This window comes from Podarcis filfolensis (genome assembly GCF_964270895.1).
Source record: "Podarcis filfolensis genome assembly, chromosome: 6".
NCBI classification, from domain to species: domain Eukaryota; kingdom Metazoa; phylum Chordata; class Lepidosauria; order Squamata; family Lacertidae; genus Podarcis; species Podarcis filfolensis.
In genome coordinates, this window is record NC_139609.1 from 73,903,775 (window position 1) to 73,929,961 (window position 26,187).

At 40.8% G+C, this 26,187-nt stretch overlaps 1 protein-coding gene across 17 annotated transcripts in view; it reads right to left on the minus strand.

Annotated features, from left to right (window-relative positions):
* PTPRT (protein tyrosine phosphatase receptor type T) overlaps positions 1 to 26,187 on the minus strand; it is a 568,067-nt gene that overhangs the window by 321,676 nt on the left and 220,204 nt on the right. For all 17 annotated transcript variants that reach the window (XM_083618319.1, XM_083618332.1, XM_083618326.1 and 14 more), the window contains exons 3-6: positions 20,882 to 21,153; positions 17,768 to 17,849; positions 14,115 to 14,230; positions 9,826 to 10,000 (exon numbers count right to left, since the gene is read on the minus strand). In XM_083618319.1, coding sequence (XP_083474445.1) covers positions 9,826 to 10,000; positions 14,115 to 14,230; positions 17,768 to 17,849; positions 20,882 to 21,153 — 645 coding nt within the window. The remainder of the gene's footprint in view (positions 1 to 9,825; positions 10,001 to 14,114; positions 14,231 to 17,767; positions 17,850 to 20,881; positions 21,154 to 26,187) is intronic.

The window sequence follows — 26,187 nt, forward strand, 5'->3', positions numbered from 1 at the left end:
CTGATTTCGATGCTGCCCATCTGGTGATGTCCACGTGTAGAGTCGTCTCTTGTGTTGTTGGAAAAGCGTGTTTGTGATGACCAGCTTGTTCTCTTGACAGAACTCTATTAGCCTTTGCCCTGCTTCATTTTGCTCTCCAAGGCCAAACTTGCCCGTTGTTCCTTTTATCTCTTGATTCCCTACTTTAGCATTCCAATCCCCTATAATGAGAAGAACATCCTTCTTTGGTGTCGCTTCTATAAGGTGTTGTAAGTCTTCATAGAACTGGTCAATTTCAGTTTCTTCAGCACCAGTAGTTGGTGCATAAACTTGGATTACTGTTATGTTAAAAGGTCTGCCTTGGATTCGTATCGAGATCATTCTATCATTTTTGAGATTGCATCCCAGTACAGCTTTCGCCACTCTTTTGTTGACTATGAGGGCCACTCCATTTCTTTTCCGGGTTTCTTGCCCACAGTAGTAGATATGATGGTCATCCGAACTGAATTCGCCCATTCCTGTCCATTTTAGTTCACTGATGCCCAGGATGTCAATATTTATTCTTGCCATCTCATTTTTGACCACATCCAACTTACCCAGGTTCATGGTTCTTACATTCCAGGTTCCTATGCAATATTTTTCTTTACAGCATTGGACTTTCCTTTCGCTTCCAGGCATATCCGCAACTGAACGTCCTTTTGGCTTTAGCCCAGCCGCTTCATCAGTTCTGGATCTACTTGTACTTGTCCTCCGCTCTTCCCCAGTAGCATGTTGGACGCCTTCCGACCTGAGGGGCTCATCTTCCAGCGTCATAACTTTTATATGCCTGTTGTCTTTGTCCATGGAGTTTTCTTGGCAGGGATACTGGAGTGGCTTGCCGGTTCCTCCTCCAGGTGGATCACGTTTGGTCAAAACTCTCCACTATGACCTGTTCATCTTGGGTGCCCTGCTCGGCATAGTTCATAGCTTCTCTGAGTTCTTCAAGCCCCTTCGCCACGGCAAGGCAGTGATCCATGAAGGGGACTATGTGAACTACTCTTCACAATTTTTTCCATGGAACACATTCTTTTGATTAATCTTTTGACATGGGTATGGCTCAGAAGGGCAGAACCGTGCATTTAAAAACCAATGTGGAAAACAGCTTGACTTGTTCTCATCAGAAACATGACTGTTGTCAGAGGCAGCTCTAAGTAATAGTTTGGCTTCCAAAAATCCCAAGCACTTTACTTTAAACAAGCCTTTACAACCTCATTTGCAGCATTAAAAGAGTGGAGAAGGGGGGAAATGGCTTAGGGTGAATAGCTCAATTGAAATAAAAAGTACAACTGAGCATAATCAAGCTCCATTCTACTTCCACTGCTGAACGCTGCCAGTGAAGATGAAAGTCTAGATTTTTGTTCACCTCTGGGCAATTAGGTATATTTAAAATTTCTATGCAACTCATTTACACCTTTCTTGGATCAACAGGCTGCCCTTACATTTCATGTGTTGAACTCTGCTTGTATGTTGTATCAATACCAAACCTTTGCAGAAGACCCATCAACATTACTGAATGAAGGCTGAGCAATTTACCACCTATATCTTTCTTAGCACAGCTGTTAGAAGCTCTCTTCGGTAGAGAAATCCTAAGCTCCTGGAGAGGGTAGCTGAGGAGCTGCTGGATGCTGAGAGTTCAAAGATGGAGGAGGAGATCTACCAAAAGAGGCCTGCCTAGTTACAGAGGCAGCAAGATCTGCCACCATTGCAGCTCTGTCATCAGAGCAGCAGAGGATGAAAGGGGGCAAATTTAAAAAGTCATTGGAACTGCAGGATCCAAAGCCTTTTAGTTTCCGTAATATATTGTCTAAAAGGAAGGGAAACCATTAAACCATGAAGCTGGTTTAATTAATCTTCTACTTAATTCTGGAAGAGCCATAGCTCAGTTGTAGAGCAGCTACTTTGCATGCAGGAGGTCCCAGGTCTCTCCAAGTAAGGCTGGGAAAGACTCCCATCTAAAACCCTGTACTACTGCTGTTGGTCAGTGCTGAAAATACAGTGGTACCTTGGTTCTCGAACTTAATCCGTTCCGGGAGTCCGACTCCCGAAACGGTTCAAAAACCAAGACGTGGCTTCTGATTGGCTGCAGGAGCTTCCAGCACTCAATCAGAAGCCACGTAAAGCACATCGGACGTTCGGCTTCCAAAAAACATTTGCAAACAAGAACACTTCGGGGTTTGCGGTGTTGGGGAACCAATTTGTTTGGAAGCCAAGCCGTTCAAGTACCAAGGTACCACTGTACTGAGCAAGATGGTCCAATGTTCTGACTCAGGATAAGGCAGGTTCTTTTGCCCTCTGAAACCATTGGGAGGTGGAATGAAAAAGAAAAACCAAGGACAAAAAAAGAGATAAATGTAAAGGTAAATGTAAAATGCAACCCCTCCATCTTGGATGGCTCTAGCCCAGCAGGGTGGTGATTGTTCTGCCATAGGATTGCTCTGCCTTTATAGTGACTTATAATACCGCAGGGACATGGATAGCACTGTGGGTTAAACCACAGAGCCTAGGGCTTGCTTATCAGAAGGTCGGTGGTTTGAATCCCCATGACAGGGTGAGTTCCCGTTGCTCGGTCCCTGCTCCTGCCAACCTAGCAGTTCGAAAGCACATCAAAGTGCAAGTAGATAAATAGGTACCGCTCTGGCAGGAAGGTAAACAGCATTTCCGTTTACTGCTCTGGTTCGCCAGAAGTGGCTTAGACATGCCGGCCACATGACCCGGAAGCTGTATGCCGGCTCCCTTGGCCAGTAAAGCAAGATGAGCGCCGCAACCCCAGAGTGGTCCGCGACTGGACCTAATGGTCAGGGGTCCCTTTAGCTTTACCTTTTATAATACCATTACTGGCCCCAACAACATCACACATACCATCTTGGGACTATTTAATTGCTCATCGTCTAACATTGTATATGCCATCAAATGCCAAGAGTGTCCTTCAGCTCTCTATATTGGACAAACAGGCCAAACCTTACGCCAAAGAATAAACGGACATAAATCGGACATCAAGAATCACAAGACAGAGAAACCAGTAGGAGAACACTTCAATCTCCCAGGACATTCTATACAAGATCTCAAAGTAGCTGTATTACTACAAAGGAATTTCAGAAATAGACTGGAAAGAGAAGCTGCTGAATTGCAACTCATTACCAAACTTAAAACCATGGAGAGACCTGGTCTGAACAAAGACATTGGATTCTTATCTCATTATACATGACAAAGCCATTTTTCACCTTCTCACCCCTTGCTTTTTCCTGTAAGACCTATTGCAGTCGTTAAGAGTCGTCAACAGGCTCATCACAGCTATCTGCCAATCACCCATTCCCACCACCCTTCTGAGTAATACCCTCCCCACCTTCTCACTATATAGAAGGATTTGGCAACTTCTGTTTCAGTGTATCTGAAGAAGTGTGCATGCACACGAAAGCTCATACCAAGAACCAACTTAGTTGGTCTTTAAGGTGCTACTGGAAGGAATTTTTTTTTTTATAATACTGGTATTCATAAATGAAACATACAGGCAAGCAACCTGTATGTTTGATTGGCATGTGACCGCTGATGCACATGCCATTTCTAGCATCGAAAGGGGGTGTAACAAGGGTGGAATGGGGCAGGGCAGGCTTATGTGCACTTCACTGGTGCGTGTGATGACCCGGAATACAACCTCCACACAAATGAAGAGTTGCCTATAATTTGTTTGCTTCCCTTGTGCAGAAGGGGCCTGTAGGGCTCGATGAATAGCCAATGCACTTCCACTTGACCTGTTTTACATAAAACGTTTCCTACTGAAGGATAGCCCACTACTACCACCTCTGACTACATACAAATTAAGGTTAGCACATTTGTTGGCTCCTGTTTGAAACTCAAAATTAAGTTATTGCACCGTGTAAATGGAAGATATGCTTCCAAGGAGACCTGGCTGAATCTCTGAGCTGCGAGCTGCAGCTAAAGAAGTCTAAACACAGTATCAAATTATCCTTGGGGATTTTTGTCTTAAAAAAAAAACAAAAGAACGTCTCCTTAATGGCTTTACAAAAGGTGATTTGCACTATTTGAAACTGTGGGCATCTTTCCCCCACGCTCAGGATGCGTAATCCAAATGCTGAGAAGATGAATAGCGAATTGATTGCTGTTGTTAGTTGAGGATGGATGAGCAAAGGGGAAAAAAACCCAGAATCAATAGTTAAAAAACAATAATCCTGTAGAACAGGGCATATACTAACAATGGAATTCAAAAAGAGAAATGTCAAAGTCTTCATGGGGGAAGGGGAGAGATTAAGTGCTCAGAATATTCTCAAGATGTGACAGAAATGGAATGTGCTCACCCTTCTCAGTGAAGTGCATTTTATTCATGTCCAGAAAGCAATGGTTTCGTCTGCAACATTCGTACAAACTATTTATAATTAAGCACATGGGAACTCATAGGAACAGAATTACTACCATTAGATCCAACTCTCATTGTTACCTATTCATTAGTTTAGATTAAGGAAAACCACATTCTAAATAAGAAAAAAAAAATCTGTCAATTCCAGTTTTCAACAGTGTCTGCAAAAATATCTGAGGGTTGGTTTTTTGTTTTGTTTTACAGAAAGGTCTGCATGGAGATTCATACACATTTCTCCTAATATACAACTTTTATACACAATTATGCTAGTATATGCACAGAGAGTGGCCTGCCAGCCCCTGCAGCTTTATCTTTGGATCTGATCAGAAAATGGCTATGTTCCAGTTTGCATATTGTTTCAGAAACTATAAATGAACTAGGTTCACCTATAAATGAGAACTGAATCAGATTTCTCTCCCATTCCTAGAAGCTTGTCTGGTTACTATTTGCGCTGCATGTGTGGTGTGTGTGTGCACATAGTCTACATGCGTCTTCTATACATGTGTGTACATGGCCAGTAATACATGGCCTTTGAATGGATGTCTTACTGTCAATGCGGCCTTCCTCCCGAAAAATGTGGCCACTTCATTCTAATTAATAGTATATGAATCTGCTCTGGGAGTCTTTTGGCTAAAGAGTGTAGAACAGTGCTATAAATGAACAGGAATAATCAGTTGAGACACAAATTATTGCCCTACTTTTTTTCAAAAGACGTGTAAATTCACCTTGAACTTTCAGAATCTGGTGTGACACAAATTGAAGTGAATGAGTAAAATAAAATTATGTTCTTCTCCCTTCTTCCCTCTCCCTATTATTTCAAGGTCAATCCCAGCACTGGACTGCAACAGTCTGTGGCACAGTGGGGCAGTGTGTTTGGCTGCTAACCAGAAGATTGGTGGTTCAAGCCCACACAGGGACAGCTGTGGACAGGATTCCTGCACTGGAGGGGGTTGGACTACAACACTACAATTATATGATTCTGTGATGTAACACTTCACTGCAATGACCAAATAAAAGCAGACATAAAGGAACAGCTCTCCCTTCCCCAAATCAAATAACAGAAGAGCTGACCTTACATGTGTGAATTATTTCAGGAACAGAATATCCTTTATGGAAGCTTAAACACACATACACATGTGCACACACACAGAGGTGGAACGGAGCAACCTCATTGCACAGCATATCAAATCCACAATTTACTTCTCATAGCAAACCATACATTCATATTCAACTGGCTGAGTCACATTTCTTGAAGCTGAAAATATAATACTATAGCACTCAACCCTGGGGGATAAACTCTCATAACTGTTGCTTAACCTGTGTGGAAAGCAATGCTGGTACAAAAGGTTTCATGAAAATGTGGAGGGCCTTGATTATTATTATTATTATTATTATTATTATTATTATTATTATTATTATAGTCCAACCTTGGTTGTCGAACGTAATCCGTTCTGGAAGCCTGTTTGGCTTCTGAAATGTTTGACAGCTGAAGCACGGCTTTTGATTGGCTGCAGAAGCTTCCTGCACTCAAGTGGAAGCCACACTGGATGTTCGGCTTCCGAAAAACGTTTGAAAACCAGAACACTTACTTCCGGATTTTCGGCGTTTGGGAGCCGAAATGTACAGTAATGGAGGCATTCAGGAGCCAAGGTTTGACGGTACTCATGAAGCAAAATCTATCTAACTAGCATGCTTATTTCCAATGGGGGGATTATATAAGTAGTGATAAATGGATCAGTGTCTATTTCCAGTCAATGTCAAATTTGCATAAATCTGTCCTGTCCTGTATTAATTTGCATTTTTAAAAGTCCTTATAAAAATGTTATTTAAATATTGTTTCATCACAGAATAAACACTTATTTAGTAGTATGCCTTGAACAACTAACAAAGTCATTCATTTTTATGACTTTGTTTTGTTATGGGTTACTGGGAATTTTAAGTCTGTGAGGGGTAAACCATAATGGCCAGAATTATTTGAGGGAAAGAATGTGCTCCAAATGTGTTTTACAGGTGTAGTGTACACGCAGCCCAGATTTCATGTGTTTTAAAATGTTATGCTTTTTCAAACAATTATATCTTGCCTATTCCATTTTTAAAGAAAGCACACAATCCAACAAACAAGGTAGTTAACAAAGCAACACTTCATTATGCATTTAAAATACATAATAATCCCCAAATTGAACATAATCGTAAAAATTCAACAATATTTACATAAGAAACCCAAAACAAAACAAAACAGAATGCCAACGAAAAAAGAAGCTGAAGGTCTTTCTAAAGAGTCATGTCATGTCTCTACCAGCTTCCTAAAGCATTACAATAGCAGGGCTTATCATACCTTGCTTGCCAAAGTATTCCACTGCTATAGAAAATGGGCAGCCCTGATAGTAGTCAGCTGTGTCTCACCAGATTGAAGGATCAGGGGCATTTCCTTAGATAATTATCAAACATGTGAGAAGGAAATGGTCCTTAGGAAACACAGAAGCCAAACCCATGAGGGCTTTAAAGATAAATACCATCATATTGATTTGTGCCTGGAAAGTTAGAAGGGGGGAGAGAGGGAGAGAGACTCCACATGCAATTTGGGAATTCTTGAGTGAAAGGAGTGTAGACTCCATTCTAACATTTAAATAAAAGTTTAAGAAAGGTTGCAATCTTTAATTGAGTGTTAGATTAATCATTTTAAAACTTTATCATCAAATGAATTAATTAGTCAGTAGACTTAAAAAAATACTTTGAAACAATTGCTTATAAAACTGCCTATGAGAGTATTTAACCCCCTTTTCTCTCTTTCATAACAAATAATATCTCTTCTAAGGTGATGCACACTTCTATGATATGTGAAATAGATAGATTCAGATCAATAATCAACTAAAACCTATAAGGTGATATTCAATGGTGACTGTCCACTGATGGAATCAGTAGTAAAGGGGGAAGACAATTTCCAGTGATCCTTATGTACTGCCTGTCTTAATCTGTTGCAGAGGGTAGGAACCCTTCTGAGAAAAAAATAAAGGAGGGTATCAGGTACTGCAGGAGAATTGCCAAAAATTACCTCCATCTCTATTCCACCAACAGTTTTAGTGGTAAGTCACCTTAGATATCACCCACACAATTAATCAATAGAATTTTCTTTAATCAAGTTGCTGCCCCAATTCAAAAAACATTTGAAAATGGCTTCAGTTTCTTGGCACTATGCTGATTGTTAAATTTGCCCCAATTGTGACCATCTTGTTTTACATCTTCTCCAAAGTGAACACATTTCCCCCCTTTCACATCTATTGCCATGTATTTCATGCAGGATTTTCTTCAACAAAAGAAAAGGAACATTTTACTTCCCTTCTGCTTTTGTGCACTTGGGTGAACTGAGCTTGCCTTGATCTACAGATTTAGAGACGAGACTGTCAATTGACCTAGTCTTCAATTACAAACTAATATAATGTATATCCAAACACATCACTGCAATTTAATAAGCGGCTCTTTGGGATTAGGCAATTCCAATTTGCTTTCATTTCAAATTCTGTGCAAGCACATCATTACAAATTTGATATTACCCTCACCAAATTAGGTCTTTTCGGAAGCACTGATCCATACAATTACAAAGGGACAGCAGTACTTCATTAGACTAACCTCGCATCAAGCTCTCACAAATTTACCTGATCAATAAGAGGATGGAAACAAAGAAAAGTAAGTCTTGGCAAAATAATACTTGATCTGCACTTAATTATCTTGACCCCCCTTTAAAAAACAACAACCAAAAAACCAGCAGTGTCTACCACAACAGCTTATCCACCCCCCCATCTGTTTACTTTTGACATAAAATCTATCAATGTCTTGACTCCTGGGTGTTCATCACTTCATCACTGTTTACAGCTCACATTAAAGCAGCAGTTCTCAACCTGTGGGTCCCCAGATGTTGTTGGACTACAACTCCCATCAACCCTAGCTAGTAAGGCCAGAGTTCAGGGATGATGGGAGTTGTAGTCCAACAACATCTGGGGACCCACAGGTTGAGAACCACTGTATTATAGCATTACAGCTGCAGCAACGTTTCTGAACAATGACCAGCTCTTGCCTTCACTATCTAAGGACAGATGTCCGCAGATACTTTTACTCAGAAGCTAGTACTCCTTCTTTTTACACATGGATTGTCCAACATCTTCTCCATGGATAGATTCAGGCACTTCTAAACATACAATGTACAACTTTAAGGCTTATCACACAGCTGTACTGTAACTATTTAGCTTTTAGCTCCTACACTCCTTCAGCCAAGTAGAAATCTGGAAACGCAGTGATATTCTTTACCTTGGTCAAGGACTGGATTCCTATCTCTTCAAACTAGTACCCTTATCTAATCTAAAAACCAAAATAAAATCACCCCAGGGAGCAATGTAGCACAACTTGCAGAGGGGTAGGGGTGTCAATCTGTTGTAGTAACAACACAACGGAAATCCATCTAGCTGATAGAAATTTGGAAGGTGAGCAGGCACCTGGAAACTTCCATTCTGGAGCAAAATATCAAGCAGAAATGTAGAATTGTAAGGGACCCCAAGGGTCATTTAGTCCAACCCTCTGAAATACAGGAATCACTGTTAAAGAATCCCTGATAGGTGGCCATCCAAACTCTGTTTAAAAACTGTCAGCTGTTCACCACCTTCCAAGGAAGTTCATTCCACTATGGACCAGCTCTGACCATCTGAAAGTTCTTCCTAATGCTTAGGGATGTTCAGAATCTCATTTCTTGTACTTTGAATCCTTTGGTTCAGGTCCTACCCTCTGGAGCAGCAGAAAACAAGCTTCCTTCATCTTCCATATGACACCCCTTCAGATGTCTGAAGATGGCTGTACCATAACTTCAGTCTGTGTCTCAAAGCCACACCAATCTCTCTCTCTCTCTCTCTCTCTCTCTCTCTCTCTCTCTCTTTCTCCCTTTCTCTCTCTCATGCATATTTTTAAATGAATGAATGATTTCACATTGTAGTAGTTTACCTCTGGACAATATTTCAGGGTTCTTTTCTGCACATATTTGATAAATATCAGTAACATTAATAATAAATACCCATTGTTATTTGCTGGGAATATTTTTAAATTTCAATTCTAAAATTATCCTCCATGTTTCTAAACTGCACCTTCATCTAAAACGTGGATTCCAGGATGATGTCCATAAAAATCAAAGATCAATACAATATTTAAAATGTATTTTAAAAAGTAAAGTAACTTAAGTAAATCTGGTACTCTAATTATGGTCAGCAAGTACTTCCTGTTCATGTTCATGAGACAGAAATTCAAGGACTGAAATTTGCTTGGGGGGTGGTGTTTTCCCCCTCTTAAATGTTTTAATATTGGACTCATTGGTCCACTGTCAGAGCTCTGTGTCTTGCGCAGGTGCTGAAGGCAATACACATGTGTAAACACAAGCTTCATTAGCTGCCACTTACCTTTCACTATTAGTTCTGCATAGTTTGAAACTCCTGATCCACCATCTGAGCGGATGACACATCGGTATTTACTGATGCTGCGCTGAGAAGTGTCAGCTACGCTGACCGTAGCAGAAAAACGTCTATGGTTGACGACTCTGGTGACCATTAAAGCTGTGTCTCTGCCATTCCACTGCTGTCAAATCAACCGGAGGGGAGGGGAGAGAGAAAATATGATATGATCATGCAAGAAGATCATTTAATTCATTTATGATTCAGTCTTCATTGTTTTTTATTCATACACAAAATTCAGGGAAATCGTCCCCTAAATCATTTTCTACTGAGAAATTAGCAAAGGTCAATAGTTCTACTGAGATATGCAGTCCTTGTCTTAAAGGGTTTTGTACCCCAAAAAGCCACTATAAACAAGTGCTGCCACAACAGACAGTTCATTTACAAAAACCAGAATAGTTTCTATCCCCCCCCCCCAACTTCATTAGTGGGATCTTTCAATCAGCTCATGAAAACATTGAATGAGAACTCTAACACCCTCTTTCCTGACATAAAGAGGGGCTGTAATAGCATGCAGTGGAACATATACATATTGATTCAGAAGTGCCACTATAGGAGTTATTCCCAGATAGTTGTGTGGTTGTCTGTATAATAGACCACATGAAATGCAGTCAAATACAATGGGAAAAATTTCTGAGTTAACACTTTAATTTTTGCTGGGCAGGGATGTGTAAAGTAGCCTGCAAGGAAACCACAGAATTCAACAGATTGTTCCATTACCTGCTAATCAATCTCCATTTTTCAGGAACCTATAATTTAGGACATGCCAGATCATAAGGTAATCTGCCCTGTGCTAATAGATAAGACATGGAATCCTCCATAGCTTCAGTTGAGAAAGTAATAAACATAAAGCATGTATTGTCAGCTATTATGAAGCAAAAGTGTATATATGTGTTGGGCACAACCAGCTCTTAACATGAGCAGCTCTTAAGAATGCCAAAGCTGCCAACTGGACAACCTTATGATTGAGATTTGGAGGGCCTGTGGCCAATTACTCTGAGGCGCTTCTATGTGTCTGGAAGGTGGCAACATCCAAACAGGCCTTTATTTAGGCGCCAGACAAAAACTTTCCTCATAACCAGGTCTTTAACTATCTGTGGCCTTTTTTAAAGTGGGTGGGATGTTTTTAATATATCCCTCCTCCTTGTTTTTAATATATCTGTGGGTGGACTTGTTGATTGGTAGGTTGGTTGTAAGTCACTTTGGGTTGCCTTGGCCAAGATAAAGCAACAAACAAATGTAACAAACAAACAAACAGCAATAGCACATAAATTCTAGCTTCCAGAGAGAAGATGCTTCTTATATTCATTATTATTTTTAGACTCCCTGCTTCTTTTTTTCTAGTATTTTTAGTGAGATTAGTGGGAATGTGTTCACACAGATACTGCTTATTTGCTCCGTGTAGTGAAAGGCATCCTTAACTTCTCACAATACATTTTTAAGATGAACCACGTAAATGTAATGCATTTAATACTGTGTTCATAACAGTTGCTTATTCTAATGTCTTCATCCTACTAACTTTCAAAGTGGTTCTGATTGAATTAATTGAAGTCTTAATCCGGCATAAGTAATGTTAATGATTTGTAATTAACTTCTTTAGGATTGCAGTAATCAAGTTGCTACGTAAAGTAAAAAAGAACAACAACAACAACAACAACACTATAGATAACAAGAGTTTCAGTTTGTACATATGCACAAATTGTGGCCAGAAGCTTGCCTGAATTTTGTTCCATTATGTCCTGTGACTTTGCATGGCCTTATGAAAGATAGAAGAATGGTGGTAACCTTTATTGCTTTTAAGTCCTTTTAGGAATTTCACAGTTATTCTTACTCTTCCAACAGTTCCTTAATATTTGTGTTGTATGTTAATTATCTGGGAAACTAACACGAAAAAAGGAGCTGCTCTCAGGGCTGGATTCAGTTGCAGGAAACAAAGATGATTGCCTAGGTGTTGGAGGTGATGCTGAACTTAGATAATGCTTGTCACAGTCTGCTTACTCAAGATTGCTCAAGACAGTTGAAAGAAAAATTGATGTTCATGGACAGCACATTTTATTTTTAAGCTGTGCCCAATGCTGTATGAGTGGAAGACAACCCTGACCTATGGTTCTCTTCCTTTTTCTTCTGCCCAGACTCCTCAAAAAGTCTACCCAGAGGGTCAGGGGACATACCAAGCCTTATATAGTAGTACCTCTGGTTACGAACGCTTCTGGTTATGAACACTTCAGGTTACGAGCTCTGCTAAGCCGGAAAAAGCTGCTCCTGGTTGTGAACTTTGCCCCAGGATGAGAATGGAAATTGGACACTGGAGGCCGTATGCAGTGGGAGGCCCCATTAGCAAAAGCATGCCTCAGGATAAGAACGGTTTCAGTTTAAGAACGGACCTCCGGAACAAATTAAGTTCGTAACCAGAGGTACCACTGTAGCATTGTATGGACTACAGTGGGAAGAAAGATTCTCCCAAACTTGGGCAGATGACACATCCAATTCCAGCTTCCCCCTGCAGTTCCATACAACACAGCCACAATGTTCAGTAGGTCCCACTGACCATCCAGAGATGCCTGGGGAGAGAGCAGATAGCTGGGGGGTGGGGAATGGAAACAAGCATTATTCAAGTTACTTTTTGCTCACACAATGTTGGATATGAGCCATCATTTCCAGGAAAATTTACATCAGTTTCATTTTCAACATATGGTGCAATTGTGAGTTCACAGCGATCAGGGCCATACATTTTATTATCTGACAGGGATTAATCTTCCATACATGTCATGTATTGAATCTGTTGAATGGGCTACGAATGCAATAGAAATAAGGCGTTGGGGGAATGAACTAACAACAAAAGCAACAAAGGCACTTCTAATGTGGAGAGTGGATATTTGGTTGAGTACAGGAATGGTTAATTAAGCTATGGCTCTCCAGATATTGTAGGACTCCAGTAACCCCAGCCAGCACGTCCAGTAGTCAAAGATAATACCAGCTGTTATAAAGGTGGTGTTCCCTCTTCACAGTAAAACTCCAGCACAAACAACGTGATATTTACAGTCTTTATTACATATAGACAAAGAACAGCTGCAGTTCAAAATCATGCGTCCGAACCTGTTGAGTCAGATTTGGGAATTGGTTTCCTTTGATTTCGGCACCAACAAAGTAGGCATGGAAACCTTGTGCTACATCGTTGCTTTTTATGTTTCATTTCCCTCCTTGCCTGTGCTGGTGTGAAAGCCACCCCCCCTTTTCTGAGGCTGAACTTCCTCCTACCAACTTTGCTGGGTTGTAGGGCTCTTCACCATCCCTGACCCCCTGCTCCTCCTGACTATGCCTCGCCCCCGTGCATCAGTTTCCTGTCTTCCTCTTCTGCCAGTTCCTGCTCAGAACCCTCCCCTGCTACTGACAAAACTCTCTTCCCTGACAGCTGTGGACCAAACATCTGGAAAACCACAGGGTTGGGTGCCTACTGGTCTAGGAACAGCCATGGTTCTTCTGGAAATTATTGTCGTGCAGCTTTAGCGTATAGCTAATTAAATAAACTATAGCTTTTTAACCTATTTATTTCATAAATAATAATAAAAATAATAACATTTCTCTAACACAGTCAAGTATAAAATGAAAGAGTAGTGCAAAGAATGAAAATTTACTTTGCTTTAACTTTATGGGCATTCAAACAGCAAACTTCAGAATTTCAACATATTTTGCACATGTCTGTTCAATGTTTTTCAACAAACATGAATACTAGAAACTCGATCTTTGAAGACTCCTGCCTTCCTTTCCACGTGTCTCATCCTTCCTCTTCTACACTATTCATTTGCCAACTTTTAATGTCCTGTTTTTCTTTTGTCTTCCTAGCCTTTGAACCAAGCTTCTAATTTGCCAAACTCTGATTTTTTTTTATTTTTTGCAAATGGACTAAATTAGGAAAAGGGGGTGCATTTATACAAGGGTATTTAATTTCTATGAATGTGCCCAATTGATTAATGTTCCCAGCATATTCAGCTAAATATTTTTTCCATGCACAAATCTGAGACAATAAGGTATTGAGTAGAAGTATGCAGCTGGTTTTGCACAAAGGGAAATGCTCTGTCAAGGAATTCAGAGGAGTATCACTCCAGTCACTGATAGGAACAGAGAAACCCTGGAAAGCATGGAGCTCTATTTGAGTTTTGTGGTCTTCGAAAATAGGAAGCTCTATTTGTGCTTTGGAGTGTCTGAAAAATAACACATAAAGTCTCATTCTACTTTACCTGTAGCCACAGTTTGTCATGTTGAGACCACTTTCCTCCAGCAATGCACTGGAACGTTGCATTCTGTCCAACATTAACCTCCACGTTCTGGAGCCGCAGGAAGTGAGGAGCTTTTCCTAACAAAAATGCAAAATATTATCTGGGTAGAGCTTCACAGTTCATATGTATGCTATGAGAACCAGCCATTCTTAACAAGGATGTCCAGTTTCCCACATAACAAACTATTCATCATAGCAGTGTTGAGTTTGGGGTTTGTTTTAAATACTACAGTATGGCTTTCAGCTAATGATATGAAAACAAAAGCATCAACCATCTCGGCACAGATAATGGGCTATAAATAACACTTCTGCACCAAAAGGATTCAACATTCTCCAATAATAAATTTCAGTTAATATACGATGGAAGCAAATAGCAAATTTCTTCTGTGGAAGGATGTAAATATACAATACATATAACATAATATGTACAAAATCAATGAATATATCATTCACAAGGAAAAGTAGGCAAAGGAAAACTGAGCCAAGATATTTTTTACTAAGCAGCCTGGGTTCCTACTCACAGACAACTAACAACAGCAACTTGATATGGTCCAACCCTATTAAAATATTACCATTACCAAATTCCACCGAACTCAGTGGGGCCTACATTCAAGTAAGCACACAGAGCATAGAGACTTTATATATGGGGTCCTTAATGTGGTCTCATGGACACCCTCAGATAACCCCACTGTGGTGTCCACTGACGCCTGAGGCCCATCCCAATATTCTATCTTTAAAGAGATTAATTGGCATCTTTGTTGTTTGAAGGGGTGCTGCTTTTTCTTTTTGCAGGAGTGTTCCTTGCTTTTTTGTATGTTTTATTTGTTTTGCGTTGGACGTAGGTGCTTTGCCTGGTTTTGGGGAGGAAAAACCCCGAGCATCACGATTTTTCCTTCTGTAAAATGGCTATTTTGTGGAGAGGCACTACCAAGCTGGCAGCAGATCCAGCTCCCAAAGAGCACGACACAGCGGTTGCTGTGGCAGCGGCACTGGGCAATGAATTCCTTGCGATCTGCTGTGCCTGTGGATCATGACACCTGAGGCGGTCACCTCACCTTGCCTCATGAATGGGCCAGCTCTGCAGCATTGCAATCAGATCATTGCTACAGCAATGGCACAGGGAGGGTTTAACTTTTCCTCCAAGCCCCTTTTCTGCTATTTGCTATAACTGGGGGGGGGGGAGAGACATAATGGGCAGCTCCAATCAGCCTCAGCCACCATGATCAATTAAAGGTAAAGGGACCCCTGACAGTTAAGTCCAGTCGCGAACGACTCTGGGGTTGTGGCATTCATCTCACTTTACAAGCTGAGGGAGCCGGCGTTTGTCTGCTCTGCAGACAGTTTTTCCAAGTCACGTGGTCAGCATGACTAAGCCGCTTCTGGCGCAACAGAACACCAACACCAGAGCAGCGCACAGAAATGCTGTTTACCTTCCCGCTGGAGCGGTACCTATTATCTACTTGCACTTTTTGGGGTGCTTTCGAACTGCTAGGTTGGCAGGAGCAGGGACCAAGCAACAGGAGCTCATCCCATCGTGGGGATTCGAACCGCCAATCTTTTGATCGGCAAGCCCAAGGCTCAGTGGTTTAGACCACAGTGCCACCCACATCCCTACCATGATCAATTATCATGGATAATAATGAGAAGTCTATCAACGTACGGAGGACCATAGCTTCGCAGGCTCTGTCACAATGAAAGGCGAGCTACAATTTGGTGAGCAGTATCACTTGGCCAGCAGAGTCAAAGAGAGTTATGCCATCCCTTTTAGCTGGCCGGTAGTTTATCCATGTCACAATTTATTGATGTACTAGCTGTTGGCTGAGACAGGGTCATTCATCTGTCACCTGAAATGGAGAAGCCTTGATATAAAACAATACTGCTTTTGCAGAATATTTACAGCAAACCGTTATGACAGTTGGTACTTTCCATTCCTTTTAGCTTTAGTATATCAAAATGGGCCTTTTTTAATTGATGGCAATGCTACTGCTACTGAGTCCTCTACAGTTTTAAAAAGGAACATAAGGAAGAAATGAATAAAGGAAAGGAAAGGAAAGGAAAAATGGTTGATGACTTTGAGTTCAAACACAATCACATTTATTATTATTATTATTATTATTATTATTATTATTATTATTATTATTAATACAGCACCCATCTGTCTGGGTTTCCCCAGCCACTCTGGGCGGCTCCCAACAGAATATTAAAAATACAATAAAACATCAAACATTAAAAACTTCCCTAAACAGGGCTGCCTTCAGAGGTCTTCTAAAAGTCAGATAGTTGTTTATTTCCTTGACATCTGATGGGAGGGTATTCCATAAGGTAGAGGCAATATAGAGAAGGCCCTCTGGCTGGTTCCTGTAACCTCACTTCTCGCAGTGAGAAAACCGCCAGAAGGCCCTCTCAATAGTATAATATCTGATAGTCAAAAGGACAAAAAGTTTTTTAAGAGAATACTCTAATGAGTCAAACTAATTCTCTTCTAGCTAGCAATGTTGGGGAAGTGAGTATTAAAAGAAACCACAACAGCACTTTGAGAGAACATAAATGCCTTATATATGCTGTCCCTAACAACATTGCTGGAATTGTCCTGTCCCTTCCTCAGCCAACTTTATTTTAGCATTTAAAATTGTAGACTGTGTTGGGTGACTGGCAGAAAGCCAGGATATAAATGTAATAAACAGATAAATATAAAGCATGAACAGAAATTAGAAGGCACCTTTCGATCCCAAAATCTTCCATATTTATCCCTTTTAAGTCACACAAGTATCTAAAAGAATATTACATAGTTTTTGCCTGTTGAAATTAGGAGGACTTATATATGCTTCATTGTGACTGCACTGGCCCAAGTATTAAGCTTTCTGTTGGCTTCTAGATACCAGGCAGGTACCATGAGCACAAAAATGGCCCTAGTGTTACCTCTGAATTAGTCCTGGATTTGGGGGAGTTTGTATTTAAATGTTATGAATTGGACATCTGTAACAACAAATGGATACAAATTCCTAATTGAGTGTTTCCATGGATAAAATGGCTGGTACAAAATACAACAGCCGAGGGAATATAGTGAAACAATCTTTTGACTTATTCTATACTTCACAGTATGAATCAAGTGCTTTGAAAGGGATACATATTCTTTAAATTCTTTCATTGAGGCACTGAAAAGATTTACATTCCTTTAAAGAAAGTGTACTCCAGGCCATTTCTTCCAGAGTGAATGTTGCACTAATTTGCTTAGTTGTGTGCACATGAAAGAACTTCCCCCACATCCCAAAATTCCCCCTTTAACTTACTTCTATATGATACCATCAGAACCCTGCAATTCTTCTCCTTCAATGGTCTGAATCAGAGCTAACAATCAGGGCTTTATATCTCCTTAATAACGGACTAGAATTTTGGCACTAGCTGCACATTTGTAGCGGTTCTGCCTGTTGCACAACTTGATAAATTATGTATTTATTCAGGGTTGATTGCTTCCACTCTGTAAGCATTTGGAAAGGATAAAAGAAGATGTTTCAGAACTGATTGAATTGGGCGAATTACTCCTCTTGCTGCAAGGCCGAGTGTAACACATTACTACGGTTAGGAAGGAAAAGGGAGGAGGGGAAGAATGCTTACTGCATGGATGGGCAAGAACTCTGACTTCATCCACAGCTATGTACCCAGGGTGTCCCTTCAACGAAACCGATTCAAATATCACCTGAAATACACAGGGGGAAAACAAGCTGCTTAAGTAAGCTGTCTGAAAGGATCTCTCGCCTATTCTTTCTCGCATAGCTGAAGCTGAAAACGTTCAAAATCCAGGGACAGAGATTCACAACACAACATATTGATTGCTTTCATAAGCTAGCCAATTTAACCCCTCAAATGTTTATTCATTAATGCGCAGCGAAGAAAAATACACACATTGTCCTGTTCCAATATGTCTCCACTGAACATAATGTCGGAAAATATCTATCACACTTCTACTTGGAAGAAGCCTTTGGGGGGGGGGGCAGGGGAGGAACCACACTGATTTGCTCTTAAGCATAAGCATGAAAGCAAGTTAAATTGGTTAAATGCTAATAAAAACAGACAAAGACCAAGGATTTCAGTGCCAGAACTAACAGCATGGTCCTAACCATGTCTACTCATGAACAAGGCCTATTGAATTCAATGGGGCTTACTCCCTGCGATTAGGTTGCAGTCTCTGTGTTATAAGAAACACGCAAACAAAATGGCTGCCCTGTAAATTCTCCTTCTGTATCATTAAAAATGCTAAAGCTCATAGTATAATTATGTTGAGTCATCAAATATTGCATACAACACTTAAGGAGGGGAACTTCACACTGGGAACACCTTTGGATAAACTACCTGAGCCGTATTTGGGCATGCAGAACATGTCACTATCCATCTGTCCGTAGGTTAGGTTGACAAAGTTAATTAGAGAAGATAAATAGTGCCATGTCAGTTTTGCAGAAATATGGAGCTTGTTGGAATGATAAAGGGCAAGATCTGGTCAATCCATATTCGTTATTAGGAGATATATGAAATAAATCATAAATTTGACAATTTTACATTTTACCATGTATGTGATGTATGTACATATGCAATGCATTTATTATACTTATTCAGTATATTTATAGGTAACTGTAATATTTTAAAAATAATACTGAATTTATAAAGTTTTCTGTAAGACAATTGTGTGTGTGTGTTAGTACTCACTGGAACAGAGTACTATCTCCGATTTGATTTCAATAGCAGTTCCCATCTCGCTGCACCCTAAATAGAGCACCCAGGAAGTATCACAGAAGGGGGCTTTGCTGTTGTTGAAACATGGGCTAAATCAAAATGGCAACCCTTTTGATGCCGAATGATGCTTCCCTGCCTTCTTCACCCTTTAGAGGCATTCAACTCACAGCAACAGAGGAATGTTTGCCAATTAACCTTGTGAAAAACTTCTTAAAAACATTAACATTTCCAAGTTAATTTATTTATAAATATTCTGTGTTTGGAATTAGACTTTTTAAAAGAAAATAATAATAATGAAGCCCTTTCCGTTTAAAATGAAACTGTGTCACCTTCCTCATTTATTTCATTTATAATCTTTCACTGTTCTGTCAAAATATAATTATGCTTAAAGGATTAATAATCAGAAATGAAATGAATGTATTTCTCATTTCTAATTCATATGCATATGCCTAATTAAAAAAAGCATTTGATGTAACACACAATATTTCTTTCCGTTTAGGCAAGTTTTCAAAGATATTACTGCGAGTATTAAGTTGTTGCAAGTGATTTATGTAATATGCAGCATTAGTCATTCTTTGGGACTTTGGGATGTCCCAACATAGCTGAGTCGTGACTTTGACATCCAATCTGGGACAATGTGAAAATTCATGGCAAAACTGAAACAACTAGAGAGAAGATGAAAAGAGTAGCCTAAGGTAAACCATATTAAGGGAATATGCTGACCATAGAAGAAAAACACTGAAATCTCATCTACTTCAAATGATTAAATATCCTCCGTGTCAGGGCTTACAAGTACTCAGTACTGCTAGCCAGGCCTGATGCATATGTTACTTTTTGACACCTTAAAACAGGCTTCCTCAAACTCGGCCCTCCAGATGTTTTTGGCCTACAACTCCCATGATCCCTAGCTAGCAAAACCAGTGGTCAGGGATGATGGGAATGGCAGTCCCAAAACATCTGGAGGGCCGAGTTTGGGGATGCCTGGGTTAGTCCATGCATGCAATGTATCAGATGTGTGTATATTTAAGAAATGATATCCACACAGTGGGTAATAGCTCCAGATACAGGAGGTAGAAGGGATGAAATCAAGGGGAGTGGAATTGTTGGATGAAGAAAGTCCTGCCTCTTATCCGTCTTTGAAGAGGACAATCTCTTCACTGTTAAGTACATAACAGTGGTCAGCTATGTGCCAAACCAAATGTGATGTTGACTGCACAAATCCTATTAATGTCCAACTTATTTCATTGGCACAAATGGGAGCTCTAATGTACACAGCTGCTTCAGAGATGCCATTTTTGTCAGGATCATGTCAGAGAAAGAGCTGAACACTCTCTCTCCATCTGCCCCCCACATCCTCAAGAATACTCAGTTTTGACTATGGCTACTATTTTCATGACATGTCTCTCCATGTACTTTCCATCAAGGCTTCTGTAAGTGTACTTCTCCGCATTCCCCATATAATTTTCTGTATAGGGGCAAGGGGCTAAATTTGACCACTCCTACTCCCGGAGTCTTCATGCGTCGATTGTACTCAGTATCCCTCAATGGTGAGGAAAATGTCAGCTAAGTGTTTCTGCTGCAAAACCAACAAACAACAACAACAACACCACGACAAAACAGTTTGTTAAAGCTGAAATTTGTATTAGCAACAAACTTGTAAATGTGTTCCTGTGTAAATTCAGGTGTCTGGTGAAGCAAGCAAACACCTGAATTACATTTCTAGCATTTATCTTAGTTTTTACAGAAATGCCAACATTCCTTAACTTGCATTGGGACAAATCCAAGAAAATACTATGGCTGCTCTCTGCTAAATCAGAGTGTGATTCTGAGTACTACTATCTGTTATTTAATGAAGGTCAAAACAGACCATATTGATATTTATCTGTAGTATCTGGGGGAAAGGGGAAGTGGTTATTATCACAGGATAGATAGGATATGATATGATATAATCACAAAATATCTGATGCAACTTTTTAGAGATGGGGGAAATCTCAAACACACCTGATAGAAGTGTGGCCAGAATGTGCTGATTGCAAGTTCTACCTTCACCCAGCCTTCTGTAACAATCCCAGACACATTCCAGATAGGGTTGCCTTGAGGTCCACCATTAACCTTGACATAAACGTTCAACGATCCAGGGCTGGAGCGGTCTCGACTGGACAGGTAGTAATGGAAGTCAATACAGTGTGTGTCATTTTCCTTCAAGGTTGGTAGAAGCAAGTGAGCTTTTTGTCCAGATGCTCTCCCAGAGCTGTTCACCATCATGAAGGAGCCTGGAGATAAATGTGAAACAAAGAGAGGGACAATAGCAGAGAAAAATAAGGTCAGTGGTTTCCTTCTCTTCCCCTGGAACAATAGTATGATGAAGAGCCAATAATTCTAAACAATCTGCCCAGCAGTCAGAAAACAAAACAGGTATTCATCTCAAAGAACTGAAAACCTATTATTTTATGCCAACACTTATCTGAAAAAGACAAGAAGACATCAAAATTACAGGAGCTGCAAATAAATTTGCACCCACTGCCTCCACCATCACTTAAAGAGGGTTATTTATTACTATTTTCAAATTTTCTACCCTGGATTTCAAATTGTCTGACAGTAAAATATCCACACCAAGCATGAAGTGCATACACATTGTACAAACCTTTTGCCAAGTGGCCAGGCTCTCCCAGTGGCATTTTCAAGCAGTATGAAGCTGACAGCCTTTATAACACATCTAAATTTATTGGTTTGTATTGTACCAATGTATTGTAATACATCACTGGAAAAGAGCAAGGCACAGTGGCACACAAAGGAGTGCGACTCCTCCACCGGACGGCAGCAATTAGCCGCTGTGCAGGTCATAGATTACTGTGGGGTTTCACCAGCTTAAAATACTGAGCAGGCCATGGATTACTATGGGGTTTCACCAGCTTAAGATGTAGAAAGGAGAGCCTTAGACCAAATGGAGCCACGTTGGAACAGCTACCTTGACACTCCCGCTGTTTGAATTCATTATATTTTAATCACATTTGTAGCCCATTTCACAACTCTGATGCACCATTTGAATGCATGACTTCTCTCTGTAATTAAGGATTATCAATTTGTGCATGTTCCTGCAATTTAGAATTGTCAATTTGTACATGTCTCTGATCTAATCACTCAAATGAACACAATTTTTGAGTGGGCATCAATGTTATTTTTGTTCCTCATGAATTAAAGAAAGAAAGGAAAGTTAACACAATGCAGGCCACACAGGGAAGTGTTACTAGTTTTACAATCAAATATTAACTTTTAGTTCTGTTTGGTTTAAGCCCAAGAGTTAGAGACTGGATGCTGTAACAGCTGCTGAGACTCTGATCAACAAAACCTCAATTCCAGTGTGTCACACAGATAGCACTGCTGTAGCACAGCAAGAAGGGAAATGATTCATGCTGAAAAGTATTGCCATTTGTAAAGCAACCTTTTAAGAACACTATTTTAAGAACCTCAAAGCAAGAAAAGTCCACCAAATCCAATCCCTTGTCTTGATTTTTGTCTCTTCTTTGGGACAGTGTGTTCGCTAATGCATTTTTTAAAAAGTCCATTATACTTGTCGTGCAAGGTATTCCTGGATCCTGTAAAAAGCAGCCACCAGATTGGGATTTAGGTTTCATACCTCCCAGCAGTCAATAGGTAGCATTGCAAGTGAACAAAAAATAAAATAAAGAACAGGAAGCTGCCATCTTAGCTCTTTCCTGCTCCTTCCTTTTTCAGTTTTTAAATAACAAGTCAGAAAACGAGGAGATTCCATATCAGAAGAGCATGGAAGATGGCTTTTAACAGGAGAGGTTGCCTTAAAAATTCACTGAGGCACTCTGGTAGGAAAGGTAAAGAAGTATGACGGAGGATCTATTGGCAAAAAAAGTGGTGAGGTGCCACAGAATAAACAGCTGCTGACAGCCTGAGTGGCAGCTTTTATGGGATCCAGAAATACCTTTCACAGTAAGTTTAACAGACTTTTCTGGAGACCCCATAAAAGCACTTGTGAATGGATCTCTGATGGTGCAAGAGGAGCCATTGACTGGGATATGAGCAAAGTCTGCCCCACAGCATCATTGGTAGGGCAAGTATCATTAGCCGTAGCATCTTTGACAACAGCATTAAAATGATAGCTTGATGGGGTAGGATGGAGGACACAGTTGAGAGAATTTTGGTTATGTTTTTCTGGAGATAATGTAATTGTCTCCACTTGAGTGTTTGAGGCCTCCTAGATGAATCAAATGGCAAAAAGGGAAGAGAAAGCCCTTCTTGTAGTTGATCATGAAGTTGTGATCCTAGAAGGCTGATAGGCTCACATAAAGATCTCCTCTTGTTTGATGCAGAGGCAATCAGTATGTTATCAAGGTAAAGAAAAGGCAATATGCACTGAAGGTGGATGTGTGAAACAAGGGCTACCACTACCTTGGTGAATGCTCTCCAGGCTGAGGCCAAACTGCATTGCTCTGTATTGCGTGCCCACACGGATACCCCCCGACCCTAGGCGACACCCAGGTGGAATAGTGAGTCATGACAACGTGTTATGGGATTAAAATTGGCTGCAACTTTATTAAATTTTCAGATGTAGGAAGACCCTGGTGTAGGCATTGGGTGTTTATCCCTCCCAGTCCCCAGCCGGGGCTCTGGGGCACATCAGGGTTAATCAATCTGTCTGGGGTTTGGGCTGGCTCTGGAAGACATATGTTTAAGCAGAGAGTCGCCCCCCCCCCCATTTCGCCGCAACACAGGGGAGAGCACTGACAACATTTCAGCATGTGGCTAGTGACTCCCCTCAACACAACCCCTTTAACAGGGAACCCTGGGATCACCGCGCGGGGGGTGGGGTGTCACCGCTTCACGCCCCCCCAATTTAGGGAAGATAGACTAAAGGATTCCACCCAAGGCCTGAAGCTGCCAAAGTTGTGACGTTTTGCTACGGGGAAGGCAAAACCTGCCAATGCAGGGAAATTCCTTCCGGGTCCTTCAACAGCAACCATCAATGACTGTAGCAGCACCCACATACCTGTAAAGAAGCTGTTAACCTGCAATAAATGTCCTAAACTAAGGGAGGAGAGGGTGGGAGAAGCTCTGGAGCCGACTGAGGACTCCCAGGTAGGTTACACCCTCTAATGTGCCAGGTTGGCAGTCCTGTCCCTTATCTGGTCAACTCCCCTGGCTATGCCTCCCCAGCTGCAATTGGTTCTCAGAGCTGATGCCAGAATGAGAGGAGTTCATGGGACCATCTGATCTAGCTCTGAGATGTATATAACTCCCCTAGAGATGGGGCAGGAGAGGCTGGCAAGCTGGGAAGATCTGCCTAACAGAGTTGAAAGTGGCAGGTGCTGCTCCTGAACCATGGTGGGGAAGGCCGGAGTCAAAACTTGGGTAAACTACCTGTAATATTGTCTATTGCATTTATGGGCTGTAATTTTGCTGCTGCAATTCGCTCCTGGCAGGAGAGTGTGCATTTCTTCTGTGCCTTTCCATTTAAGCACAGGAAAAGAAGCTGTTTGAACAATAGCCGATCATTAGGTGATTGTTAGCAAAAAACACGGGAAACTGTCTAACCTCCCACTGAGAGCTAATGACTAGAGGTTTGAAAAGCTTTACCTATACTGAGCAAAAAGCTGGGGGGGAGATCCAGAGGCTACTATGGATGAAGTCAGCAATGCAAAGGACAATACAGAGTCTAGGAAGACTGTAGAGAAGGAAACCAACAACTGAATAGGTCTCAAGAAATCAGTGTGAAAACACCGGAGCAGGGAAAGGAGTGCTGAGAATAACTAAAAATGAGGCTAAACACACAAAGAAATTCCACAAAAGGTAAAAGAAACAAGGAAATAACCAGTTTGGAAGGACAACACCAGGAGTCTCATGAACAAATGACCACTTCCTGCAAGGCAAAGTAAAAAAAAAACACAGAAGAAGGAAGGAGTTGGGAGAAGCTGAGACAGAAGCTTCTGGTTTAAATTCCTCATTTTATTTTTTTGCAAGCTTGCAATGTTGCCTATTGACTGTCAGGTGGCACCACACCTAAGCCCCAATCTGGCTACGGTTTTTACTGGGTGTCCAGAATCAGGTGGGGATCATAATTCTACTCCAATAAAACTTTATCTGAGACACGGGCCAAGGGCAGACTTGGATCCCAGTGCAATGGAACTGATCACACTGCCCTAAATCTAACTCTGCACTGGCCGCATTCAGACATTACACTAAATGACTTTGCAGGTTGTGCATTCCCTCTCCTTCTCTAGCACAGATGCAAGTTTTCACTTCTGATTTTGCTTAACCATCCACAGCTTGTTGTGTTGTCCAAACTGGCAAACTGTGATGGATGTTTGTTATGGTTTGTTTCGGGGAAAGGGGGGAAAACCTATTTGAAATTGTTGGTTTGTTTATGACTCACTAACTTAAAGTTTAAAGTAGTAGCAACTATGGTCTGTTCCAAGCTCTGTTGTCTGATAGCCTCCCTTTTGTTCCCACACTTTGTCTGCCATTATCCACCTTGGATGGATCTACACACAGGAAAAAAACCCCACTATAAATAAGTCAGAAATTAAAACGTTATAATAAAAGAAAAGAAAAACTTATGTAAAAATTCTATAGAAATGTTTTGTGCTCTCTGGTGCCATCTGGTGTTGCATGCTTATAACACATTCAAATTGCTGTACAGTGGTACCTCGGGTTACAGCCACTTCAGGTTACAGACTCTGCTAACCCAGAAATAGTACCTCGGGTTAAGAACTTTGCTTCAGGATGAGAACAGAAATTGTGCAGTGGCAGCACGGCAGCAGCGGGAGGCCCCATTAGCTAAAGTGCTACCTCAGGTTAAGAACAGTTTCAGGTTAAGAACGGACCTCCAGAACGAATTAAGTTCTTAACCCGAGGTACCACTATATTGACAAATGTAGCTGAGTCTCTTATCTGTCTATAGCTGCTAAGCTGGCCAATGCTGGCAATCATAGAAAGGAATGCTGTAACAACCTGACTGGCTTCCACCCTGCATTGAAAGGAAAGAAGGGAAGGAGCGTATCCTATCCTCTAAGGCCCCAAGCAACTGAATTTGGGGACATGTAAAAGCCAATCTCCTCTACATCCTAATTGAATCAGATCAACACCCTGCTACTTATTAACCGATCAATTCCAATTCCACGTTAAATCACCTTGTGATGCTCCACCTAGCATCATCTAGCACGTATTCTCCTCTTGTTAAAGAAAATAGCCTTGGCAGCATTATTATTATTATTATTATTATTATTATTATTATTATTATTATTATTTTAGCTGCCCTTCACCCTAAGGTTTCAGGG